At 36.9% G+C, this 22198-nt stretch overlaps 5 protein-coding genes across 6 annotated transcripts; all 5 read right to left on the bottom strand.

Moving 5' to 3' along the window:
* Positions 1–1229: 1229 nt before the first annotated feature.
* LOC111441518 (short-chain dehydrogenase reductase 2a-like) lies at positions 1230–2660 on the bottom strand. The gene is made up of 2 exons (XM_023078550.1): positions 2426–2660; positions 1230–2249 (listed from the first exon to the last, which is right to left on the bottom strand). The coding sequence occupies exons 1-2, from the start codon at positions 2509–2511 to the stop codon at positions 1418–1420; spliced, it is 918 nt and encodes a 305-aa protein (XP_022934318.1). The 5' UTR covers positions 2512–2660; the 3' UTR covers positions 1230–1417.
* Positions 2661–5382: 2722 nt separating this feature from the next.
* On the bottom strand, positions 5383–7635 carry LOC111441516. Its single transcript, XM_023078548.1, has one exon. The coding sequence runs from the start codon at positions 7293–7295 to the stop codon at positions 5769–5771; it is 1527 nt and encodes a 508-aa protein (XP_022934316.1). The 5' UTR covers positions 7296–7635; the 3' UTR covers positions 5383–5768.
* A 1815-nt stretch (positions 7636–9450) lies between these two features.
* On the bottom strand, positions 9451–12293 carry LOC111441517 (probable WRKY transcription factor 33). The gene is made up of 5 exons (XM_023078549.1): positions 11649–12293; positions 11380–11553; positions 10661–11136; positions 10387–10548; positions 9451–10090 (listed from the first exon to the last, which is right to left on the bottom strand). The coding sequence occupies exons 1-5, from the start codon at positions 11847–11849 to the stop codon at positions 9676–9678; spliced, it is 1428 nt and encodes a 475-aa protein (XP_022934317.1). The 5' UTR covers positions 11850–12293; the 3' UTR covers positions 9451–9675.
* Positions 12294–12447: 154 nt separating this feature from the next.
* Positions 12448–16001, bottom strand: LOC111441513 (F-box/LRR-repeat protein 3). Its single transcript, XM_023078542.1, has 8 exons — positions 15048–16001; positions 14730–14855; positions 14449–14553; positions 13960–14353; positions 13746–13875; positions 13359–13653; positions 13023–13274; positions 12448–12805 (listed from the first exon to the last, which is right to left on the bottom strand). Exons 1-8 carry the CDS (start codon positions 15744–15746, stop codon positions 12743–12745), a joined length of 2064 nt encoding a protein of 687 aa, XP_022934310.1. The 5' UTR covers positions 15747–16001; the 3' UTR covers positions 12448–12742.
* Positions 16002–18644: 2643 nt separating this feature from the next.
* On the bottom strand, positions 18645–21340 carry LOC111441521. 2 transcript variants are annotated; one of them, XM_023078556.1, is made up of 5 exons: positions 21108–21340; positions 20720–20967; positions 20267–20336; positions 20072–20169; positions 18645–18928 (listed from the first exon to the last, which is right to left on the bottom strand). In XM_023078556.1, the coding sequence occupies exons 2-4, from the start codon at positions 20900–20902 to the stop codon at positions 20120–20122; spliced, it is 303 nt and encodes a 100-aa protein (XP_022934324.1). In that variant the 5' UTR covers positions 20903–20967; positions 21108–21340; the 3' UTR covers positions 18645–18928; positions 20072–20119. The 2 variants fall into 2 exon arrangements, with proteins under 2 accessions (XP_022934324.1, XP_022934323.1); XM_023078555.1 differs by having other exon boundaries at positions 20720–21006; positions 21108–21338.
* Between the last annotated feature and the right edge of the window lie 858 nt (positions 21341–22198).

Here is a 22198-nt window from a genome sequence, read left to right as displayed (position 1 = left end):
TAAAAAAAAATTGTCAAGGTTTTATTATAAACAACATTTGAAAAATTGGGAGAATAAAAGTCTATTAAATGCTATTAAAAGTCAATAATCAAATAGACTCAGCCCTCAAAATTATACTCACCTTTTAACCTTTAAAATTTAGGACATTAATGTACTAAAATAAGACCGTGTACAGCACATAGCATTGAACAATGTAATAGGAAAATAAAAAATAAATAAAGGCATTGTTTTCTTTGGTAGACTACCTAATCCTTTGAATGACAATGATGACCCCTTCTTTTCAAAAACAAAAAAATAAATAAATAAAAATTGTGACATATGCCCCACTTTCACATAAATGGACTTGCCTTTCGTAATGTGGATGAAAATTCGTACTCTTAATTTGAACACATTCTCAACTAAATTTGTTTTCCTTGTATTCAAAGTCTGTACTTTAATTTTCAGTTTGTTTTTAACTTTCTTGTGAATGTGTCACGCCAATAATTCATGTTAATATATATATATACTTCCAAAGAGACAAAAACAAACCGAACATCTCCTTCTCGATGTCCAAAGGTATAGTAACTATTTACTTTTTATATGCACATAAATATTTGTTATAAATTCTTATAGAATTAGCCGATATTATGTACTAAATTTTTACTTTAAATCATTAGTTTTTTTTTTTTTTTTTTGTTAATCAATATTATTTCCGGTGTCTCATACTATATATTCATCATTTGAAATTTTTGTAAAAAAAAAAAAATGTAGTTTACCATTAGAAACAGGAATAAAAATAATATCTTTTATGAAATTAAGATATGGTCAGCCTTAAACTAATCGACAAGGATCTCCAATCGCTTGCTATCCAATCATGCTACGACATGACGTAGATTTTTATTTTTTATTTTTTCCTTTTCTTAATATATATATATATATGGTTTGACGTTGTCATAAATATTAAAGAACCAAACCTCCAACAAAATTCTGCCCATCTTTCCCATTTAATGCCGTCCCATACAATTATACAATTTGTGAAAATGATTTATATTCAAACTCTACCGCCCGCCCTACCATACTTCGTAGCTGTTCATCCCCACAATCACACACTTTTTCTTTTAAAATTAAATTGTTTCTGGACTAATTTTTTTTTTCTTCATTTGTTTTGTTTTTAAAAATTAATAAAAGTAACTAACATTTGCAAATCCACCGGTCGTAGTTCCAAGTAATTATAGAACAGCCAACCCCAATTGAAAAAATTAAAACTAAAATTAAATTAATCCTAGTCCTACTACATAATAGTACAACCAACAGGCATATCGGTGTCCATCTTTTTCTTTCCACCAATACCCGCAAAAAAAAAAAAATAATAATAATAATAATAATAATGAAAGAAAAAGAAAAGAAAAAGAAAAAGAAAAAGAAAAAGAAGAAAAGATTACAAGCCAATACAATTTCTTGAAGTGGTAATTCCACCGTCAACGACGAGATTATGGCCACTGATGTACTTAGATTCATCACTTGCGAGATAAAGCGCGGCCTCCGCTATATCCTTCGGCCTCAATGTGGGGCCCTTCAGATTGGACAAACCCCTAACGAACTCCTCCATTTTGTCCACCTCAGCTACCGACGGAATCCCCAAGTTCATGCATTCGTCTTCTTCGTCCCCATCAGCCCTCCACGCGTTCACCAGCATCGACGTGGCAACCCCGAACGGCGAAATGCAGTTGACACGTATGCCGTAGCGCCCGAGCTCGCAGGCGGTGTTCTTGGTGAGTCCGACAATGGCGTGCTTGGACGCAGTGTAAGCGTGTGGGCCGAGGCCGCCCAATACGCCTGCCACGCTGGCAGTCGAGATTATGCATCCGGTGGCTCTCGGTATCATCACGCGCGCCGCGTGCTTAATCCCCAAGGCAACGCCTTTGACGTTCACACGCATAACGCGCTCGAACTCGTTGGGGTCAAAGTCAACGATGCTTTTGTGAGTCTTTGATTGGTTCCCCAAAACTCCGGCGTTGTTGAATATTATGTCGACTTGGCCGTGACGACACACCGTGGAGCTGATGAGATTCTCGACGTCTTCTTCGGAGCTGACGTCACAGTGGACGAAGGACACTGGGGATGGAGAAAGCGTGTCGGCCAAAGCCTGGCCGAGGAGATCCTCCACATCGGCGATGACTACTTTGGCTCCGTGTTTGGCGAAGAGCCTGACGGTGGCTTCTCCGATTCCCTTTGCGCCGCCGGTTACAATGGCCACTTTGCCCTCCAATCTAAACCAACAACATTCACAGAAAATAAGCCCCCCCTTGTGTTTTTATTTTTGTTATAAATTTTTAGACCCATACAAAGCACTTACAATTTGTCCTGTTCAATGTACTAAAAGAGGTGTTTTTTTTTTTTTATAAGGGTAAAATAATGGGTATGGGAAAAGAGCATTAGATATTACCTTTTATGGAGTGAAGGGGAGTTGTCTCTTCCCAAGAGGTGAATATTGCTCTGAAGCGCTTGCTCAGGGAGCACTTGGGCAGTCATGGCTCGGAGAGAGAGGGAGAGAGAGAGAGAGAGAGAGTTTGGACGAAGTGGGGGAGAGAGATAGAAGGGGGATTTATAGGAAGAGGAATTTGTGAAGTTGGTGGGTGAGCGTTCGTGTTTTGTGTTTGTTTTGTGCTTTGTGTTTTGCGTTTTGGGTCTTCACATTCAAGGCACCTTCCTCCTTTCCTTCACCTTGTCCTCTAATTCCATCTTGCTCCCCAAACTAAATGCTCCTTACAAAAATATATTATATTTATTTTTGTTTTTTTCCTTCTCAAAATAACTTCTTCCTTCTCGTCTTCAACTCTGACCCTCCCTGCTATACTTGAATTTACAAATTTGATCTACTACTTTAGATAGTGATTAATATTTAATATAAAACCCTTCCTTCTTACCAAAAGGACATTCTACAAATAAAATTGAAAATTGTAACCTTCCAACTTTCATTGTCTCTTTTAGACCTATTAACCTATTACAACAAAAAAAATTTCCAAAAGTTTAGGAAAAAAAAAATCATAGATTAGTGGATACTATAAAAATTATGAAAAACGTATAAATAATAAACACTTACGTAAAGGGAAAAAAAAAAAAAAAAAGGAAAGAAAGAAAGAAGGGTAATGTATAGAGTAATAAATAAGAGATTGGCAAGCTAGAAGCATTTATAAAGATTCCTGTGAACAGCTAAACCCCTGCATGCTCTCCAGCTATCCTTCCACTAAATTAATTTCATTTCTATCATATATTAATTTACTTATTTCATAAATTCCCAAAAATGCTTTTAAACAATTTTCTGTTGTTATGCCAATCCGAACAAGATTTGATTTCATATTTGGATTACCTCGCTAACTAACACATGGATTTTTGTTTAATTAATTTTATTTTCCTCAAAATCCATTCTCCATAAATTTTTATTTAATATTTACATCAAAACTAATTTAATTAACACACACAGGAAGCCTAGATCTAGTTTTTCGTTGCCTAATCCCTACGGTCAACGAGATTGGAAGCTGAGTCAAACGGGATTTTTAAATATCTTGGTTTTCAAATAATTATATTAAATATTCATACGGCCATTTGTAAAAACGACAAACGACCGACGAGAATTATGATAATGACAACTACACTTTGCCATCCTAGGTACAAAAATTATTATACATTTTCATTTTCTTTTTCTTTTTCTTTCTCTTTCTCTCGGAGGGTTCACTTTAGTTAATGCTTGCTTTCATCTTATCTTAAAAGGGAAATTTTTAAAAACTAATCAACAATTAAAAAAAAATTTAAAAAAAAAAAGATAAAAACCAATTTGTAAAGAGAATTGAACAGTTGAAAATACAAGAATTAAGTGTTTTTTTTTTTTTTTCTTTTCTTTTCTTACCTAAGATTCCCCAAAATCTCCCAATTTTCAGCGTAGAAGTTTTGATTTCACACTGGGCATACCATAATAAAATAAAATAAAATGTTTAGTTTATGTTCTTGCAACATTGTTATCATAATGTCATTGGATTTTAATTTTAAAACTCGTGTATCACTTCCTCCAAATTTAAGTACTTTTATTTATTTATTATTTAAATAATAATCGAAAGTCAAGAGTGATTACCACTATCACAAAGAAATTAAAGAAAAAAGTATGCAAAAGATATTATGAAGGTGACGCGTCAATGATAAAAATACAGTCCTTCACATATCACGTTTTGTTAATTTATCATCAATACACATGGATGGCCCTACTGAAACATTACATTAAAATAGTGTTTGGCCTCTTTTTCAAATTTATATTCCATTAATATTATTGGGTACAATAAAATATGTCATTTTTGTTAGGTTGAGTTTATCTTTTCATCATTAAAATAAGGCTTTTAATACATTCACACATTTTTTTTAAAATAAGGGCAAAAAAAGGTTTTTATGCTGAGTTTATGAAGTAAAACAAGTTTATCATGAAATAAAGATGGAGCTGAGGATTGAAATAAATTTGAATTTGTGTTTTTGTATTTTTGTGTAATGTGTTTGATGACCTCTAAAATTGTGAATTTATGATAGCACTTCAGAATTCCTAATACCCCTAAGTGTGATGTGGTGATGAATATGGGCTAAGAATAGAGGCCCAGAGGTTGTTTGGGTAAGTGGGATTGGGGCTTTTACATCAACAACTCGTACAATCAAAATGAAATACCATTCAGCCTATTATAAAGACATGGAGGAACCCAAAAACAAATGATAACACTACAAAGAAACTTAGATGAATTATTTTAAACAAAATATTTGGGCACCTAGAACTGATAGAAGATTGAATTTTATTGGCTGAATTAGAGCATAGTTTCCAAATAATTATCATATGAAGTAAGAAGCATACAGAACTTACAATGACATGGATGCCATTTTCGTTACAAGCCTCCAGCATTTTATGATTTCTCCTCCATCCCGGCTGCCTTTCCATTTCTCTCACAACACAGATAAAATATTTAAGTTAGTCGAGGCAAACTGTTCAGTATAATAATATATGAGAAGTAAGCTAAAATTTCTATATCCAACTCCCCCTTTGAGATGAAAAGAAACGGGCAGTGAATATGAAATTTGGTCCATATCAACCAAATTGGTTGTACAAATGACAAGAAAAGATGAGAGTTCTTTAAGAGCTTTGTTTTATCCGATTCTATATTCCAACTCTGTGTGGGGATAAGTGGATTTCAACCAACGGCTAGCTAGTTGTTTCTGTCCCTACTCCCCAGAGCCTAAAAAATAACAGATATATGCACCCAAAAGAACAAGACATATGCGGCGAAATGCATGTCGGACACGTTCGTGGCAAAGAGTATGTATGTGCCAGAGTCTTAGAGATGCCTGCCTAGTTTGTTACCAAGCTGGGTCGAGAGCACTTTAAAGCGGCCTTTAATTAAAAGGACTTGAAGGAGTTCGGATTTCAGAGTGTTTATTGTAAACATGAGACACGAAAATGTGAAGTAAATATTGGTAATATTGGGAAATGGTTATAACCTACTATAAATCTAGGGGGTAAGAAATAGCACAACAGCTTCAACGAAGGGCGCATTAGCCCAAAGTGTACATCCAATATGAAGAAGAAGGGTAATTTATGGGGTTCCTTAACGTTGACTGATATAGGAAGTCGAATTGCCCACCAATCACCACCACCCGTTGTTCCTGCCTTCGATTACAGCTCCAAACTTTAACCAGTTTAGGACGAAGTGCGAGAGGGAGAGTGGCGGATGAAGCAAACAAACGGCCATGTACACAATGTTTCACCACCACTGGTGAACAAGAACTCCACTTCGCCTCAAGGAAGTAAACAAATCTAAGCACTGCCCATAAGTTTTCTCATATTTTGCGCTTCGCTCGCCTGGGCAACATCTCTGCCACCGATTGTAATGACACTCCAGAAATATCTCATCTATCAAGCAAATAGCACCCGTCTCGAACAATCTCGGAATCAATTCGAATTCCGTTCCTTCCACATCCATCTTCATCACTACAAAATCCTTCTCACTTACACTATTTTTCAACCACTCAGCAAAATCAAAGCCCTGAATCTCATCCACTTCGCCGTCGAAAGTCCTCGTTGATGCTATCGCCGGTCGAATCCTACCCATTCCCCTTCCCTTATCTTGAACCTTCTGACCTGGGTCTCTGTTAATTTCGAAAGTCAGAGTTTCATTCCTCACCCAAGCTGCGTAGGGCAACAGCTTGACCCCCTTCTTTGAACTGTACTGTTCATGGAAAATTCTATCGGCTTCAATGGCATAAACTTCGAAGGTTTTGTTCTGTTTCGGATACTGCTTCCTGAACCAACTTCCTATGCTAGAGCCATAACTCCTTGCTCCCACATCAACGTAAATGTACCTCTGCTTGAAGCTTATATCGGCCATTGATGGCAGATATCTTATCTTTTGAATATTACGCTTCAATGTAATCCATGGCTTCAGTGGCTCCTCTAAGATCAATGGTTCGGCCTTTCGTACCAATTCTTCCTTAAATGCGGGGACCGAACATTTACCATCAGACTTTGGGCGAAGCGTTAGCACTTCACCCTGTCCAAGAATATCATCACTCTCCTTCGTCAGAACAATCTGGCGAAGGAGAGGCATAGAAGAATCAGGGCCATCTATATCCTGTGATGTAACTATTTTGCAGCAATTAAACAAATCAATGAATGAGTGAAAGCTGTACGTATCTTTAGCCCTAATTTGGACAACAGCAAACCCTTCGGGTTTCAGCGTCCGAGCAATTTCCCTGGAAAAATCTGCCGGCCGGGATGAATGATCAAGGCGGCCGACGCCCAAGAAAATAAAATCGAAGGTATTATCAGCGAACGGGATCTCGTGTCCTCCGCCCTTTATCACCAGAGGCTTAGAGGCTTTCTTGAATATTCCAATCGAATCCGAGACCCCAATCTGTTTCAAGGAAAATACATCCTGCCCGTTGGGGGTTTCCACGCACAGAGATTTCGATTTGTGAGAAAGAAACCCTACGGAGATCAGATCCTGAAAGATTGAAGAATAAAACTGAACGGCCTTGATCCAACCTTTACTAGTATAAAGATCACGACGCAACAGTTCTTCAGCTGTGGGAGCTGCGCCATCGATTATCGCCTTTGCTCTGGGATGTAAGCCGGAGGCTAGATACTTGGAAATTTTGGGCGAGAAACAGAAATTTCCAGTGACACAAGACTCGCCAGTGGTAATAACGACGTAAGAAAAATGAGCAACTAAGAAAAGTAAAGGAATAAGGAGTGCCCTAACCAAATTCCTCAGAGAAAGAAACCTTCGCATGGCGGAACCCGTGGTGTTTACACTTGCCGGAGAACCAACGCTTCAAATGCACGATCACAGTCGAAGAAAACCAAAAGAAAATGAAGATGGAAACAAGAAAGCGAAGGAAGATTATCGAGAACAAAAGCGAGCAGAAGTATGGTTGGCTCCGATCAAAACATTTCCAAAGGCGTAGGGTCGACAATATAGAGAGAAATTAGGGTTAGAGTGAAAAATCATGGCAGGATGTTTCCGACGAAGCATTCGGGAGAAAGAGTTTTGTAGGCGAGAACTTACGTAGCTCAAAGGAGGACAGTGCACAAAGCCATTGATTGATTTACGTCTCACACTGAGCTAAGCCAGACCGCGTTAAGTATGTGGAAGTAGACACGGATGGCAAAGAGGCACCGGGAACCGGTATAGCCTGTTGGCACGCGGAGTGGGGAACTGGAAGAAACTCATGCCTAATGTAGCCGTTTTTTCTAAATTACTCTCGAGGGTGGGGCCACCGGAGAGATTAGATGATTAGTGAATAATATAATGATTCCCAAGCAAGGAAAGCAAATTAAAATGTAAGAACCAAAAAAATGATTCGTTTAAGGGAATTATGAGCGTCCAAAAAAATGATTCGTGGGAGATTTTAAAGCATTTGGGTGCGACATGATGGATTTTGCTTTGGGGCCCAATCGCTTGCCTGGCATACCTAGTTGTTGTCGCTTGTCGATGTAAAAGCAAAAGTTTGTAAAAGGACCGCCTCAAAATAACTTCTCCACCCGCATTCAACGCTCTAATTCACTCCCTGCCTTCTCCGCTACTGCCCGTGATTGGTGCGTCATCAATAGTATGGGCCGGCCCAGTATACTCATACATGGCCCAAATGCCGACTAGGGTGCGCTCTGTCATTTATTTTACCGCCAATTCTATAAAGAATATTTATAACGATTTACTATCTTAACTTCAAACTATAACAGTTTATAATGGTCAAGTACAATTACTACATTATTTAATAATAAATTTCAATATTATAAATAAATTAAATTTATTAAAAAAAATAAAAAATACTTTTATGAAAGTGTATTTGGTGGCGTAATTAAAATTTGACATTTAACGTATGTTTAGTAATACATCCATAATATCAGTAGTAATAATAATAATTAAGAATGGTAGCTACTCAAATATTAATTAATTTAACCACATGATTTGGGTTATAATTTTACATGATTATTATTTTATGGGATTGTATATTATTTAATATATTATGCATTTTCAAATTTTAAATCTGAAATCTAAATCACACTGAAACTGTATTATAGAATCGGAATGGATTTAATATATTATGCATTCAATTATATCGCACTAAGCACATTATTCAAATTAGTGAGAAATATTTGCATTATTTTGTGAGAGCCATTTATGAGGGGGAAAAAATAATATCATTGGTTGGTCAACAAAAGTAATGGTAGTGGGGTTGACTACAAAGACTCGACATTGAATACAACCCAATTCATTAAATGATACATACATGCAAAATACCCATCACAAATTGCTTTTGTAGATATTTTTGGTCATTGATTATGGTATGAATTGCCCATAGACAAACTTTTATACTTTATTCTACCTTTACATGCAACCATGAAATTTTTTTTTACTATACGATGATAATACAAAAAAATATATTTGATAATAATAGTGTAAATAACAAATCGGAGGTTAATTTTGGCAATGTAATACTTTAGTGAGTTTTAAGATGGTTTTTAGAAAGAAAGAAAAAAGAAAAAAAAATCGTATCTACAATGTTCTATAAATCACACCTGGTTTTATGTTCAAATACTATAAAATTTGGATAAATAGTTTTGATTTAATAAAAACATAATTGAGGAGTCCATTTTGTCTCCGGCGAGTGGTTGTTTAGTTGATGCAGTGTGGACCCGGCCCAGAACATTGTGGGCTTGAGTTTGATCTGTATTGGGCCTCTTTATGTTTGGACTAGCCCAACAATGTTCGTGTTACCATATTTTGCACAGGGGACACTACCTCCATCATCAGGTTTGTTGTTACCGATTATACCTCCATCAAGAAAATCTGAAAATTTATATATATATATATATATATGTAATACTAAATTGACCTGTAAAAAAATTAAAATCTCATCATAATAGGAGGTAAAATATTTGGATTACTTTAGCTATTGGTAATTGTCAAACTTCAAACAAACGAATGTGTAAAGTTCTGGGTAATAATTGATAGAACAAGCGAGATATCCTCTAAACTCTAACCTAAACAATCAACAAATTTGTAGCAGTTAATGTATTCTGTCGTTGTTTCTATTAATTTTACAAAGCTACAAAAAAAAAAAAAAAGGAAAAGAGAAAGCTGTAAAACTTGCTGGTTTTTGTATAATCTAAGATAGAAATGAGTTGAAGAACATGTTGTCTTCGGCCTCTTCCTTGGCGGCTGTTCCAAATCCTGAAACTTGAAAACTTGGGGGCACTCCTTGTGATGTCTGAAATGGGAATGATGATGATGCTGCTCGTGCTCCTATTTCTGACATGTTTATATTTCCAGCCAGGAAGGTGGCCGGAAAATTTGTCGGGAAAGAATGGCTGACGGCAGCGGATGGCCTCACTGGCATTGGAATGTTGGCAGGTACAGGTCGATTGACCGCGTTATAGAAGCTTCCACCGCCGCCGCGTGCTGCAGGGACTTCGTGGTTGTGTTTGCCTTCGTAGGTAGTGATCACGGCCCTCGTGTCGTTGGCCGCCCGCTCTATGTGTTTCCTTACAGGGCACCCTAAAGATGTGCACTTGTAGTAGCTCCTGTACGCACAAGAACTAAATAAATTACAAGTCCACACCACTTCACTCATTCTTTTTTTTTTTTTTTTTTTTTAACCAATTATTGCAGTTCCTTCTTCTTCTTATTTTTTAAGTTTAAATTTAATTTTTTTTTAATTTAATCCCTAATTTTGGTTCCATCTCTTAATTAGCTTTAGTTGGCTGACCTCTCAAATATCTTTAGAAGTTTAACTAAATTGTAAGAATGAAATTAATTGTAAGTAAAGGCGTAATTAGAAGGAGTTATTATTTAAAGGTAAAAGATTTAAATGGCATACCTCGGATTTGGATTTCCTTTGACCACTTTTTGTCCATATTTCCTCCATCTATAGCCATCAGGCAGTATGTCAATTTCGCTCGTTGTTTGAACCACAATTCTTGGCTCTTTCACTGTTCTGCTTCCACCCCCAGAAAATCCCTCATTTTCATTTTCCCCTTTCCTGCAACAACAAATTGTTGTTATTTTACCTCAAAATTACCTAAATTTTTCAAACCCCAATAAAAAAAAAAAAAGAAAAAAAAGAAAAAAAAAAAGCATTCGAATTCACTCACCATCTTTTAGATTCCGGTTCATTTTCATTGTCGTCCACCGAGTTGCTGAACGGCGAATTGGGTTCGACTTCATCGTCCCCCACTGAGACGGAGGAATCCTCCAGCAGCAAGGTGGATTCCGCCGCCGAGGGGTCGTAAACGGCGGAGTTACCGGAACGTCTTGTGGGCTGGGGCTTGGCGTGATTATGGCTTCCCTTGTAAACAATCTCAGTGATTTGGCCATCTAAAGATCTTTCAACTTTCTTCTTTGTTGGGCAATTGGGAAAAGTGCACTTGTAATAACTTCGTGGATTTTCGCTTCCTTTCACTTGTTTTTGCCCATATTTTCTCCAGTTATATCCATCGTTCTCCGATTTTTTCTGTTCTCTGTTGTAAACAGGCAGCTGAGAAACTGGGTTTGATTGAGCTGCCGCCATATCTGTGGCAACGACTTCAGATTTCGCTCCACTTTCATCACACGACAAACCGCCTGGATTCTGCCAAACAAAAACAGAAACTGTTAGTTACAGATGCTAATTTAATTTTATTTAATTTTATTTCCCCCCTCCTCTTTTTTCTAATCGACTGACAACTGTGGGATTCCTGTTTTTATTACATTAAAAAAATGTTTGGTGTAATAGGATCATCGTCGTCGTCGTGCAAGCTGAGGACAAGGGTTTTTAAAATAGTAGCAAAACGACAAGAGAGAAAGGTGCAAAGCCTCATAAACAAACATTTACCAGTAGAGTCACGTTGGAAGAAGAGGACTGAAAATAAGACGAAACAGAGGATCTTGTTTGAGGGTTAAACGAAGAATTGGAGTAATTTTTGAGATCTGCCTTCATTTCTTGGTGGTCGGCATCATCGTAATCGTTTCTCAAGTTGAAGGAACCAGTAGTAGGAGAAGGAAAAAGCTGTAAAAAGAGATCAAAGTTAGAGCAAAACCCAGATGGGAAAGAGGAAAATATATGAGATTAAGAGAAGTAAAATGGGGAATTGGAGAACTTACACCAAAGGAGAAGAGAGGGGAATTGAGAAGCTCAGTGGGGCTTAAACCAGAAGAGAAGGCGGATAGGTAAGAAGAAGGAGACATGGGGAATGGAGGCGGCTGAAGAGACTTGAATTTCGGAGCTTCCATACCCAAACCATTGGTTCTCTTCTCACAAGATCCGCCCGCCACTGTATTTACCGATTGGTTTATGTTATTCATGTTACCTTTTTTTTTTTCTTTTTCTTTTTCTTTCCAATTTTTGTTGTTGGGAAAAAGGAAGTCAGTGGAAGAAAGAAGGTGTGTTTGGAAAGAAGTTTCAGAATGAAGGCTTATTTATATTAACACAAAAAAATAAAGCAGCAGCGAGAGAGGAGAGGACCGAGGGGAGAGATTTTGTTTTGTTGGCAATTAAGGTTCGTGGAGCTACTTTCTCCGAAGCTGAGATGGAAGTTTGACTGTGGAATTTTCTCCTTTTCGGTCAAACCTTGTGGGTTTGACTGGACTGGTCAGTGCTCTTCTCAGAAGGCGGCTCATCTTTATGCTGCTGAGATCACGCCACGTGTCTCGCCTCTGTATACGTGGCCTCCGCTGGGACGAGGCATCTTATCGATTCTGTTCCTCTCTCTATATCTCTCTCTGTCTCATCTATGTTTTTTTCTTCCTTCCTTGGTGAATGATGGTGCTCAAAATATATAATTTAAGCTCTAATCTTGATACATGTCACAAGTTAATATTAAACAAGGAGAGGGGGTGTCAGCGACAGCGTTTTCATTTCAATTTTGAGAGCTGCTTCAGCATAACATCTCCGTTTACGAAATCGGCACAATCAGACATTTCCTTCACCAAAAAAAAAAAAAAAACTCCCAAATGGGCTCTGTTGGCCCAATTCTCCTACCAACAATAGCTTTTGGGCCTATAGAAAGGCCACTAGTTTTTCGTAGTTTTTGGAATCTGTTTGGAGAATGAAATAACACACAGATTCACTCAATATATTACATGATATAGTCTAAACTTGGAAGAGCAGGAGAGAAAAGCAAGGCGTTTGGAGAAGAGGCAGTGAAAATAAGATAGGCTTCCACAAATTCTTTCTATATATTGGGATCATCATCATCCTATAACACAATTTGCATCACATCTTCCAACTGCAATTTCCAGCATTTGGGATCCAACTCAGCCTGCCAATCATGTAAACACCTACTGAGCATTCCTAAAAATTGATCAAGGTTCCACTCCCAATATGCAACAAAAATGTGGGACTCTCTCTACTTGTAGCCTAACATTGGTTCGACTTTCGAGTTCAAGAATCGAGGCAAAAGTATATGATGTTCCCACAGAGTCCACACCGAAAATGAAAACTAATGAAGAGATCAAAATGCAAACACGCACAAGTACCTGAAATATTTTCTCTCGCCATTCGAATGTGCATCCTCGTACTTCCAAGCGTTTAAGAAGACGTTCGGGTAGCAGAGCTTGAAAGAGTGCATGGAGTTTCACTTTTGTCAAGGAACTATTTGCCAACAAGGCAGCTGCAACTCCACTTGGAGTTAATCTATTGGTGTGCAATACAGTCAGATGCTGAAGGCAGCTAAGGCTGGCAAGAGACAACAGTCCCACGTCTGTAACCGAGCTATATGACAAATTTATCTGTCGAGAGACACTAGAGAAGTTAATATGATGCTTTTCTACCTGTTTTACTCCAAGAAATAGTGAAAAGAGAGCAATGGTCACCTGTCTGAGGTTTTGAGAGAAATGAGCAAGGGAGATCATGCCGGCATCATCAACATTACAACATTTCTTTAGGTCTAATCTCCTTAGTAACTTGCACCCTACAACAGCTGCTGCTAAGCCAGAAGATGTGATAAGCGGGCACCCTCGAGCTTCAATTGTCTTCAGCCTTGAGCATTTATGTAGCGATGAAAATGACACGTCCGTGATGTCTCGACAATATGCTATATTTATCGTTTCAAGATCAGGGCAACCATGGATGATCGCCAAAAGGCCAGAATCAGTAACTCCCACACACCTAAGGAGAAAAAAACGAAGACGCGTATAACGTCAGCGCAGCTCCGAGTCCATTAAAATTAAAGAGAGAGGGAATGATGAGAAGTTATAAACCTGTACAAGTCTAGCTCCATGAGCTTGGAGCAGGACGTGCCAATATGGGCAAGTCCCTCGTCATTAAGATTCAGACAAATTCCTAGCTTTAAGATGGAGAGTTTTGAACACCTAGACAATGATCTCAGACCTGTATGGAATAGAAATGGATGATAAGTATGCCAGAATAGGAGATTTAAGGAGACTGGTAACCCAGAAAAGGGAAATTAAGGACCTTCATTGTCAATTTCATTATCAGTTAAATCAAGCTCCTCAAGCAAATGGCATCGTCGTCCAATCAGGATGAACCCTTGTCTACTAACAAGGGAACAAGACTCCATTTTTAGAGAGGTGAGGCCACCACATGAGTTCGTCAGATGGGAAACAGAAACATCAGTTATCATGCGGCAACAAGTTATGTCGAGCTTCTTCAAATCTTTGTGTTTTTTCACAATGGAGGAGAGTCCTTCATCAGTCACACCAACACATTTGCTTAAGCTCAGTTCACTAAGCGACACACAACAACTTCCTATGGCTTCGAGTCCATCGTATGTAGTAACACACCCATCCAATTTGACCGATTGTAACATGGTCAAGCTTTTCAAACTCTTAGCCAAAGCAAGAGTCACCTAAACCACCAACAGAACAGACAACTTCAATCATACATTGTAAACAACAAGGCAGTCCACACAGTTAAGAACAGAGATTAAGTTGATGGACTTACAGGAGAGCCATGAGCTAAAGTAAGCTGCTGTATAGATGAGGTAGCACGGGTCAGGGAAGACAGCCCGGAAGGACTAATATTCGGACAACTCGACACGTCAAGTTTCTGCGGAAATTGAAATGTTTGCCAATGTCAGAATACGCTTCAAGGGATGAAATCATCAAAAAAAACCTTTGAACTGCTAAGCCAGAGTCCTACTATGACTCAAACAAGGCCATGGATTATGTAGCAATAGAAAATATAACCAAGTGAAGTAGCTGTCTAAGTTCATCAAAACTTACCCTTAAGGACTTGCATCCATATCGAATAACAGCAAGGCAGTCATCGTCTATGCCAAAGCATCCCTCTAATACCAAATCTTCAAGATGCTTGAGCTTTAATATGGATGGTAAACATTTTTCCGTGATCTGAAAGGGCCAAAAACAATGGTGCACCAATGTTAATACATCTACCCCAAAACTTAAACCAGGAGTTCAATAACAATCAACACTTGGCCAATTCAGGAATGGAAATCAGACTGAAAAATGTACATATTGTCTCACTCCATCAGCAAAATCATGAAAGAAAAACCCATTCAATGCCAAGACAAAGCAGATTACCTGCATATAGGAGAGATCCAAACTACGAATTTGTTCGCATTTAACAGCGATCAAACCGACCCCCAAATCTCCAATACTCATACACCACTTTAAGCTGATGAATCTCAGTTTCGTGCATCCAACTGCAATACACCCAATCCCCATATCCGTTATCAATTTACACCTCCCCAACCACAGCTTCTCCAGATTTTTCGCCTTCGCTAAAGCCACAGCCGCCGCATCTCTGAGCTCCGTAGCGTTCGATAAGTCGATCTCCACCAAATTTGTACAATTCGTAGCCAGACTCAACAACCCTGTAGCCGAAAAGAATTTAGACCTCGAAAGGTCGATAGAACGAAGCTTGGAATTGCAGGCCTTAGAAATGATGTTCAAGGAGGCATCAGTGACCCGAGGAGAAAGGGAAAAATCAAGGTGAGCCAATTGCGTGTATCGTTTAAGCACAGTAGGAAGATGCTCAGAACGAAGAGGTTTGAGGAGTTTGCGGTGCTTTGCTTCAACAGAGTAGAATGACTTGCAGGCTAAGGAGAAGGACTTGAGATCAATTGGGTTAGAGCTCAGTAAGTCGAGTATGGTGAAGATGATTTCATCGGAAACCAGATCAAAAGGGCTTGTGGGTTCAGTGAATCTCTGCCTCTTCATGCTTGAAGAAGGAAATTCTTCCCTGGAATTTTGTGTTGAACTCTTGAAAAAAAAACGCATATAAAACAATAATGGAGAAGAAAAAAGAAGGCAACAAGTCTGAGAGCTCTGACAAAAAACAGGTTGAATCTGAGCAGTTGGTTTCTATATCGGAATATTAGGAACCGGGAAGAACAAGCCAACTACTTCCTCAGACGGAGCGATAACTGTTAACGGAAAATACTGCCTTCAAGGTTATGGGATGGGCTCAAGGGAGAGAAAGAGAGAGAAAGATGTCTAATTACGTAACTACCCTCACAACGTCGATGATACGCTAGTTTTATTTCTATTTTATTATTAATATTACTTCCATTCTTTTATATAAATTTCTGGTACTCATCAAATTTTACTGTCAAAACAAAATTATAGTTTTTCTTTGGAATAGTTTTTAAAAAAAGAAATCAGCAGATGAAATAATAGGGGGGGGGGGTACGTCGGTAATTCAAGAAGCCGAGGGAGGTCCGTAACAGAGAAAAATGAGAGGAAGGAGAGAGTTGGAATGAGAAAATAAGCGGGGTTAATATTGTAATTTGGTGAACGAAACGTCACTTTCATGAGTCATCCGGTGGAGGAGTATGTGAGGAAGGACGGATTCAAACTTCAAAGTGCATACAACCTGTACGATCAAAGAAACGGCATACCTAATAAAAAAAAAATAATAATAATAATTAAAAAAGTGGAAAAAGAAAATAAAAAAAGGAAAATGGATGAGTCAAAATGAAAGGGAAAGGATATTGCCGTACTTATACTTTGGGCAGCCATAGTACCGACCTTACTCAGATAAGAACGGTGAGAGATAGCGTCAAAAGTGGGTTAGGATTTGGGGCCCACTCCCCCCACTTGCCTTGCTTGCCTCGCAATAGCATTTCCTTTATTCTCTCCCCTCATCATTCGCTCTCTAGAACAACAAATATTATTCTCTCTTCACAACCTGGATCTAAAATATTTTCAAACAAATACTCTTGGATTAATTAAACCCTGAAGAAATAATTAACAAGTTTAATTTAATTATAATTATTTTGTAATAATCCAATAGTTTCCGGAGATGATGAGGCTCTTGTGAGTGGGCCCGACATGCTTCAATGCATATCGTCGGGTTCCGTTCTTACGCTAAGAGATTTGGAAATATTTGGGGATTTGTAGATTTTATTCCAACACCCGACTTGGTGGAGGCACTAACTGCACCTGCGGGCTGCAATTTCCCAATCGCTCTCTCTGAAGATTCTTTTCTTTTTTGCCTTTCAATTTATTCTTCTTCTTCTTTTTTTTTTTCTTTTTTTTTTATAAATCCTGAAAACAAAAAAAAGAGTACGATTATTAGAATAAATAATTTATTATCATACTAATTTTAATATAATTCTGGTCTTAAATGTCAATTTTTAATTAGGTAATGCTATCGCTAAAAGATATTTTTCAGTTTCTTTCTTTCTTTTTTTTTTTTTTTTTTTTTTTTTTTTTTTATTTGTTTAAGGAAAAAGATATTCTTCAATCGTATTCTATTTGGATGGTTTCCAATTGATGCAGTCATGAAGAAGCCACCGATGATTGCGCTGGTTATTTTGTTGTTATTGAATAAGAAAGTCAACGGTCAGCTGTAACATGTACCCGCTTAATCATATGGCCACAGAGAAATTAGTACGGATAACGCCTACACTTATTTAATGTATTATTCTAATTTATTTAATATTTTATTTTTTGAATTTGATTAATTAATACTTAATTGACCTCATTTGCTGTTGTGTACGGTAGGACTTAAAAGAAGCCGTCATGGTTGTTGGTAAGCCCTTCCTTTCAACCCCATGGCCTTTGGGGTCGGAAGAGCAATTCATAGGTTTTTGACTTTGGATCATGGAATGTCCTTTATTATCATTATATTTTATATTCTAACACTATTTTTCCATATATTATTCGATTGACTTGAATAATTCTTTTTCTTCTTGTAATTACCCATCTCATAAAGTTTCTAAAAAAAAAAAGTTAGATTTCAAAATAATTTTAAATTCACGATAACTTCACAATTAGTTGACTTTTTAATGAATAAGTTTGTTGGTCGTTTTTTTTCACCGAATAAAACAGATATTTTGGATTGGTTTGATATTGGTAAAAATTGAATCAAAGTCACTCGTTCATACTCTACAAAATTGCGTATGGATTAATTTAGTCTTTATCAAACAAAAAGCCACAGCTAGCTTCTCAATTTGGTAACGAAGGAAATGTTCCTTTTCCCCTTGTCTGCAATGACAAAAAGAACAACCTCTGTAGTTGGCACATGACCAGCTGCTTTCAGTTCTCTACCAGATTCATCGAGTTTTGCATATATTTTCTCCGACAATAAGTTTGATCTGTCTCGGACTTCTAGAAGTCCGTTAACAATTCCATTAATCGCCAACTATCATGGCGTTTCAAACCACACAGTCATTCCTTTCCATTGCTTCTCATTTCCACGTTTGGAGTACATGTCAATTAAAACTGTTTAGCAAACGAGACTCTGCAAGAACTCACGTCTATCCATTAGGCTGCTGGACCAGATGCCTAAAGCTAAAGCTAAAGCTCCTAATCTTGCACAAGCAGACAAGACACCAAACCGTCGCATGGCAATCAGGCTTCAAATTCTATGATTTCATTTGGAAGAAATGATCTATTGCTTGTTTGGGCAAAATCAATTGAACCGCAGAGCCCTGAATCATGGTATTCCAAGAAACAGTATCTTTCTCTGACAGGACATTAAAGATAAGATTTGGTTGCTCAATGCTTTCACATTTGACATACACATCCAACAAAGAAACAGGAATCAAAATATAGTTACTATACCGATTTTTTCACTCTGCCTAGAAAAAAAAAAAAAAAAAAAAAAGAACAATATGAACAAAAGAAAGGTGTTACAGCTAGCAACTAAGAAAGGGAAGGCAAGTAGAAGCATGCTTGGAAAGGCTTCCAAAAGAGTGTTCTTGACAGGGAATTTGAAAGAGCAACCAAAAGAGTTCAAATTTTGACATTTATGCAAAAAACAAATGAAAATCTCCCGCAGACAATGAAAAGTGGTAACCTAAACAGAAAGTGAAAAAATGGATATAAGATTGTTTGTAGAAATCAAAGCATATTACATCCGTCAAATCCAACAATCAGGAAGCAAGTACACAAGTTCTTCGCAGCTACACACATAGCTGACCAAGTAGTAGAGTCTCCACGGTGAAAAGCACATACTACAAAAAATCAAGAGACCAAACTGAATCAATATATTTGTGAATAGGAGTGTTCGACATCGATATTACTTACTAATCGTTATCTCTAATATCTTTTATAAATACTACTAACACGATATATAACTAAACCTGAAAGTAAGAACATCGTAATTATTAAGTTAAATAATTTTTACAAATCTTTTGATTAACGGAAATATTCATCAACATTGATATTTATTCATATATCTATGATCTTTCCATAAAATTGAAATCCCGATATAAGGAATCAACCATAGCACAGGCATATGACGGGAAAATGACCATCTAATCTTTGACGTGAAAAACATCTCCCCAACTGTATGGTTGGGAAGATGTTTTAAATCATAGCAATGCTTTCATCATACAACTAAGTTGTCTCAGAAACAACAGCTTGATTGGTATAAAGACATGTGAGTGTATTTAGAGGACAAAGCAATGATCCTGCCAGCCGTCGACCCGCAACTAGATTTTAAGTATGATACAGGTCTAGAAGATAATTGAATCTCATCCCGTGACAAATAAGGAGTTAACTAAACAGAAACCAAAGATACTGAAAAAACAAAGATTGATGATTATAGGAAGAAGGAAAAAGAGTTGTGTGAGCTTCAATCATTTCCCATGAGAAGTGACATGTAAGAGGAACTAAAGCAAAGACAAAAGAACAAGAAAGAAACATTCTTTAGGATCTTCAGCGAGACTTGCATAACACAAACACGAACACCTAAGGGATGCCTTCTTGTCCTCAGCATTTATGACTTAAAACTATTAACTTCAACAAACTTAATATTCAAAATCATTTAGATATCCCCTAAATCATCCAAGGAGGCTCGAACAATAACTGGACGTAGAAGACAAAAACTAAAAATTAATATTCAATCGGGCAGCCACATGGGCAGGGGGAGATCTTTTTGAAGTGTTAAGGTATAATGGAAACATATGCAAGGGAGTTAAAAGACGTCCGAATCCTGAAGGCACTTGTTTTAACAAGCAAAAATGTCATATATTCTCCGACTCTCTCTTTTACTACTTCATTTTCACATATGTAAGAGAAAATAATTGATGTCACACATAAGAGCCATAGAATAACAAATTAAATTGCCAAAAGACAGGTTGTCGAGGAGATACCAGCAGCTGTTTTGACATAACATAGAGGAATCAGCAACATTGGTGTAGTTAAGAATCACGAGTCAGTTCATCTGAATCGGAATCACTAGCATTATAACCTATTTCAATCAATGTTTGGCTTAAGAAATTAGCAAGAGATATTTATAGACGACTGATAAGATTAGGAAAAGACAAATGATCAAAATGGCAGTCAACCTGGATGTTTATCACTAACTTTCCAGACAGACGATCGACTTCTTGATGCTTTTGTCATCCAAATTCTTCCCTAAAATCAATGGTATTTGGACCCATGCAAACGAATTCCATTTAAGTCAATAGGATTTCAGTAAACAAAAACAAAATTTGAACAATTAATAATCATACGACATTAAGAAATGTTCCATTCTCCTCAAAGTTGCAACAAATCACGAAATTATAGAGAACCAAACCATTGGAGAAAACTGAGAACCATTTTTAGCCGAAACATAACAGAATTTACAATATTTACGATACACGCTGTTGACCAATAATACCCACATAAATCTATATAAGCTCAAGATTTTCCAAAAGTCAAGTAAATTAGGCAATATTCTGGAGTTCTTGATTTTGTGAAAAACTCGGAGAAGTTAAAACGATAGGAATTTATAAATTGAAAGGGAAGAAATTGACCTTCTGAGCATCTCTAGGAATCCCATAACCGCTATAATACATTTGACCCACCAAGACCTGCATGTTGATGTCGCCGGCTTTGGCCTCCTTCAAAGTGTCCTTAAACCATCTTTTGGCGCAATCAGAAACAACTTCTGATAAAGGAACGCGACTCAAGCCCTCTGTTCCTCCGCTAATCTCCATCTATCTCAACTTCAACGGCTTCGATTACTTAAACCGAAACCTTGACCTTCGGATTTCGCGAGATTCTGAGGCGCCGCAAACGCTATTTTGTTAAACTTACAGAACTGCAATCGATTTTATCAAAGCGAAGAACAAATTGAGAAAAATTAACTCGTCTTTGAAGGGGTCCATGTAATAATTTGACAACGGAATCGTTTTTTCTTACCTTCCTTCTTGCTGGTACGAAAATCGTTGTCCTCTTGCTGGTTTACAGAAAAAAAGCTTGAGCGTCTGGAAGATTTTGAAAATTAAGAAGGATATACTGGCAAAAGAAGAATAGACGGCGCGGGCGCGGGGGCCTATGGAGACGGGATCTACTGGAACGTCGTCGTTTAATAGTAAAGTTGTTGTTCAACATAAAGCTGTTGCGGAAAAACTACGAATAACTCGTGGCTTTGGGCCGGCCGGACATAACAAAATTAGGTTTAATTAGGAGCATTAATTATTTAATTCATATTTAATTTCTTTTGTAATTTAGCACTTTAGCCTTTGTCCTTTATTGTTCATTATTATTCTATTCAAGTTTCATAAAAAATAAAAAATAAAAAATCTCATTTGTATTAAACTTTCCACTTATTTTAGTTTATATATTTTTATATCATCTATCAAAATTCATCAAATTATTTTATATATTTTATCCAACTTATTTTCTGTCTACATATTTTATTGGTTTAATGACAATAACTTTACCTTAATTCTTAAATATCACGTTAGAACCTTAATTCTTAATTTCACATTCAATCACAGTAACTTCACCTTAATTCTTATCACCTCCATCTTTTTCTAATATTTAAGTTAAATGTGCACCACGTTTAAGCACAATAACTTCACCTTAATTCTTAATATCACCTATCATCTTTTTTTAATATTTTGTTGATATATGTCACAGCAAACATAAATAGCTAAGTAAAAAATGAATTACACTTGAAAATCTCACTATTCACATAGTTACGTGATCCTTTCGATATTTAACAGTATTTTGATTGAAAAAAATTTTACTAAATTAAATATTTTGAAAGGATATTTAATACTAAAAAAATCAATACTTTTAGAATTTTATATCATTATTATTTTATTATACCATATACTTTGTAATAAACTATTTTTTTAAATTACAAATGTCCGAATTTTAAAATTGACATCTATTGAATTTTAAAATTACAATTTTAGTCCCAAGCTTTTATAAACTTTAATTTCCTCAATAATTCATGAGAGCTGCGTGCTTTTCCCTATAAATATCTGTTGCGTAAGAGTTTT

The sequence above is a fragment of the Cucurbita moschata genome, unplaced genomic scaffold, assembly GCF_002738365.1.
Source record: "Cucurbita moschata cultivar Rifu unplaced genomic scaffold, Cmos_1.0 Cmo_Scf00004, whole genome shotgun sequence".
NCBI classification, from domain to species: domain Eukaryota; kingdom Viridiplantae; phylum Streptophyta; class Magnoliopsida; order Cucurbitales; family Cucurbitaceae; genus Cucurbita; species Cucurbita moschata.
Note: the sequence above shows the minus strand (reverse complement) of the source record. Positions and strands in the feature narration are given on the sequence as shown.